The following is a 4,035-nucleotide window of genomic DNA, read 5'->3' as shown; positions in this document are numbered from 1 at the left end:
ACAGGACACCGTGCTCATACACTGGGTGGGCCACAGGACACCGTGCTCATACACTGGGTGGGCCACAGTAATTGGTCTAGTGTTAGGCTATGGCAAACTGGCCAGGCAACGTCATTTCCTGATACTTTCCAAACTCAGACTACGAGGCCTGGAAGCAAGGAAACAGCAGTGGCTCTTCCCACCCTGTCTAGTCCATTGCAGCCATGATGGCATCTTTAGCAGCATTTACCAGAAGCACCCGCTTCTGAGGGCTGCTTCACTGGCTTTATCCAAAATGTTTCTCCCCGGAACCCACAAGTTTCTCCACAGAAACAACTCATTCAGTTCCTTCAAAAGGTCACTTAAATGTAACGTCCCCTAAATCACCTTTTACCTTCTATCTGCTTTAGTTTTCTTTTATCACCTGCTAGCACAAGATACTAACTCATCTTACGACATCATCTGCCTTTCCCATTGGAACGGAACAAAAGACAGGGTGTGTTCAGTGGCTGTTATACCTCACTGTCTACAGTATTCACCCACGAAGGTACAGAGTCAGTCAAGGAGGCCAACGGGTCTCAGAATGCAGCAACTACTGTAGCTGAATTTCAAATGGAAATAAAAACCAGGAAATCATGGTGTGGGTGTGTGAGAGAGAAGCTGGCTGACCCCGCCCATGGTAACCAGCCTACACCGGATCAATCAGCTACCGTGTGTTCCTGTCAGTAATTCATTCTGGTTTTACACCACACCAAAGAAAAACTTATTTGTGCCCACAGCAAGGTATTTGTAAAGATTCTGTTCATTATCAGACACCTCCACCTCACAACAGGTATAAACTACAGAACCTCTACTGCACTGAATACATGTTTGAAAGGTCACTTCAAAGATATCAATGGTACAAAATTAGCATGAGCTAAAAGTGCACTCCTCCTGATGGGGGCATGGAACTTCCAGGAAAAGTCTATAACAAGTGTCATCTTTTCATTATGTTAAAAATTGTAAGATTCCATAAGTAATATGAAAAATGTAAAATTGAGTTTAGAGGATGGAAATGGACCTTACACAATGAATGCCAACCATATGCCAAATACTTAAAGGCTCTCTCTCTAAAGTAAATATGGCTACCTTCATTTTTTTCCCAAATACTTATTTATTTTATGTATGTGAGCATACTGTCACTGTCTTCAGACACACCAGAAGAGGGTAATGGATCTCATTACAGATGGATTGAGCCACCGTGTGGTTGCTGGGAATTGAACTCAGCACCTCCAGAAGAGCAGTCAGTCTGTTCTCTTAACAGCCGAGCCATCTCTCCAACACGGCTACCTTTATTTTAAAGATGAGCGCCTGGACTCACCCAGTGGCAAGTGCAGAGGACACAATGCGAGCTTCGAACTAGCCAAATGTTCATGTTCCCTCCAAGGACGCTAGAATTGTCCCTGAACTCTAAAAGCCTTATATCATCCTAAGTTCGAAGACAGTGAGCTCGAAGCAGCAGCTTCCTCACGTGGGAGCCTCACCGCAAGGAGCGAAGCAGCGAGCCCCATGCAGGGCGCCATGCTTACCCCTGGGATTGCCCACTCTCCACAGTCTTTCCTTTTGATCGCAACAAACTGCAAGATGCACTTCCCAGAGACAGGATGTTTGATCTTATTCCCGCTCTCGTCCCTTTTCCACCTGTGGACAGGAACACAGAATAGCAAAGGCTCCAGCTTCCACCCTCAATGACATCAGAAAAAATGTCTTCTCTATTACAAAATACATATTTACCTAAAATAGGCCAGTTTAAACTGTTTTTATTAGACAAATGCTATGTTTATCCCAGTTAAGGAAGTTTAGTTCACACAAGGGTGCTGTGAGGAAAATTTAGATTACACACAATTCTCACTGCTAAAAGGCAGAACATAATGCGTAGAAAGTTTCCAAAGGTGTTGCACGGTGCTTGCCACCTAGAATCCCCTTTAGAAACTGAAATGATCAAAGGCTTGACAATTCCTTTATTGGTCATGTCATCCTATAATATCAGAAAAACAGAAGCTCAGTTTCAGCTGAGTGTAGGGATTTTAGTCTTTATGCCATCTTAGATGGGGGTGGGGGGCTCTATCTGTACTACTTTATGTCTTGAATTAAAATACATGGCTGGGCAACAATCAGTTCAGAACTCACCTTCTCTGAGCACATCACCTCTTCTGAAGACAAACCTCCCTTCCCTGCTTACCCTACACCCCCAGTTTCCAGGCTCTCTCTAAAAGTGGTCTTCTAGACAAAGGTAAGGATTCTGTCCTTGCAGCAACAACTGGTAAAAGAAGGGGGGGGGTCTCACTGCGGAGAGGAGAGGAGAGGTGTGTGCAAGCACAGGGTTTGGACAGCTCTCCACATCTCTATCTAACCTACAATTCCTCATCAAAGAGCTCAGGTTCTAGAGCAAAACTAAACACCAAAGTGGTGCATTATAATAAGTGGTGCATTATAATAAGAAGTGGTGCATTATAATAAGAAGTGGTGCATTATAATAAGAAGTGGTGCATTATAATAAGTGGTGCATTATAATAATAAGTGGTGCATTATAAGAAGTGGTGCATTATAATAAGCTTCCCACTGAGAAGCACAGTAGACAGAAATAAAAGAATAGCTAGTGCAAAGTTGGTCCAGGAAAAGTCTGGCAAGTGAGAGGGAGGATGGAGCCCGAAACTAAAGATGCAGGTGAATGTTTATACAGCAGAATTCTCAGATCTGTGTTCCTGAGAGCCTGAGAACAACACACCCTGTTCATACTGTAAGAACTCACTCACTGCCACAGAGGTGGGAGTGACTCAGGCAAGAGAGTTTCACGCTGCCACCATGGGCACTGGCTGGTTTTCTTTTTACTGTTGCCTGCCAGATACTCACTGGAAACTGAAAGTACTGCTCCCACCGGACCCTCTCCCTCTACAGCCTTCTCTGGGAAAGGTAGAGATGCTGTGCAAGCAGGGCGCCCTCATGGCTCCCTTTAGAGGTAACACTGTTTGCAAACAACTTTACTCTCTTAGACTTTGAAACCAGGGGATAGGAGTGACCCAGTGACCCGTCCTTTCCTGAGAAGCCCTGGGGGTCTTCCCTGGACCTTCTACTGAAAGCTCTGGATTCTTTTTAATGTCATCAAGCTCTCTAGCAATCACGCCTTCCCAACTGCCTCTATGAACAAACAGGTTTACTAGAGAACACTAAGCCATGTAACTCCAGCTGATTCACACTTATGTTCAGTAAGTCTCTTGCATCAAGAGTCGGAGCTGAATGACCTGCCTGTGTCATCTAGGCTCATGTAAGTATACTGTGTGACAGGCACACAATGAGGAAATTGCCTAATGACACATTTCTTGGAACTTGTCTCTAGTGCTGAGCAATGCATGGCTATACTTAGTCATAGTTCATGTTTTTTATTCACATTTTCAACCTTGTAAATGAAGCTACAGCTCTTCAATGACCAAAACTTTAATTCTTATACATTTTATACCCTCTAATGGACCTCCTCAGTGCTGGAAAAAAAAAATCAGATGTTTAATAAATATCTGCCAGGTGTATTCAACTTTTGACACTGCAACACGACTTTGTCATTTACAAACCTCATATTTGAGAAATAGGCTCTCACATTATACCCGCATGCCTAAAATCATCTCATGTTTTAAGTGAGGGTATCATTTATGCTGGGCCACAATCACTGGGCACACCATGTAGCTTGTGGGCAGTAAGCCTGGTAGATAGTGCTTGGTGTACACCCACAACATAAAACCACAGCTTGATTAACTGACTGCTAATTGCTGATTTTGAGGTCTTTTTTTTTTTTTTTTAGTTTTAATTATTTTTTTAAACTTTTATTGCATTATGATGAGAAAAGTTACATGATTTCAATTTATCTGAACTTGTTAACATTTAAAAACATATTTTAATTAAATAGAATTGATTCACATTCTTATTTCCCTTTTGTACCACCGCTCTTCCCAGAGACCCCCCCTTCAATACCTACAATATTTTTTTGTCATATTCCTTAAAATTTATAAAATATTATAACAATAA

At 42.5% G+C, this 4,035-nt stretch overlaps 1 protein-coding gene across 8 annotated transcripts in view; it reads right to left on the bottom strand.

Moving 5' to 3' along the window:
- The window catches only part of Nudt9 (nudix hydrolase 9), a 51,395-nt gene that overhangs the window by 34,440 nt on the left and 12,920 nt on the right, over positions 1-4,035 (bottom strand). For all 8 annotated transcript variants that reach the window (XR_004109391.1, XR_004109389.1, XR_004109390.1 and 5 more), the window contains exon 5: positions 1,548-1,659. Coding sequence is in view for 4 of the 8 variants with exons in the window: in XM_031337045.1 (XP_031192905.1) it covers positions 1,548-1,659 (112 nt within the window). In the remaining 4 variants the exon portion in view is untranslated. The remainder of the gene's footprint in view (positions 1-1,547; positions 1,660-4,035) is intronic.

The sequence above is a fragment of the Mastomys coucha genome, unplaced genomic scaffold (assembly GCF_008632895.1).
Source record: "Mastomys coucha isolate ucsf_1 unplaced genomic scaffold, UCSF_Mcou_1 pScaffold22, whole genome shotgun sequence".
Taxonomy (NCBI): domain Eukaryota; kingdom Metazoa; phylum Chordata; class Mammalia; order Rodentia; family Muridae; genus Mastomys; species Mastomys coucha.
This window is presented reverse-complemented; position numbering and strand designations above follow the sequence as displayed.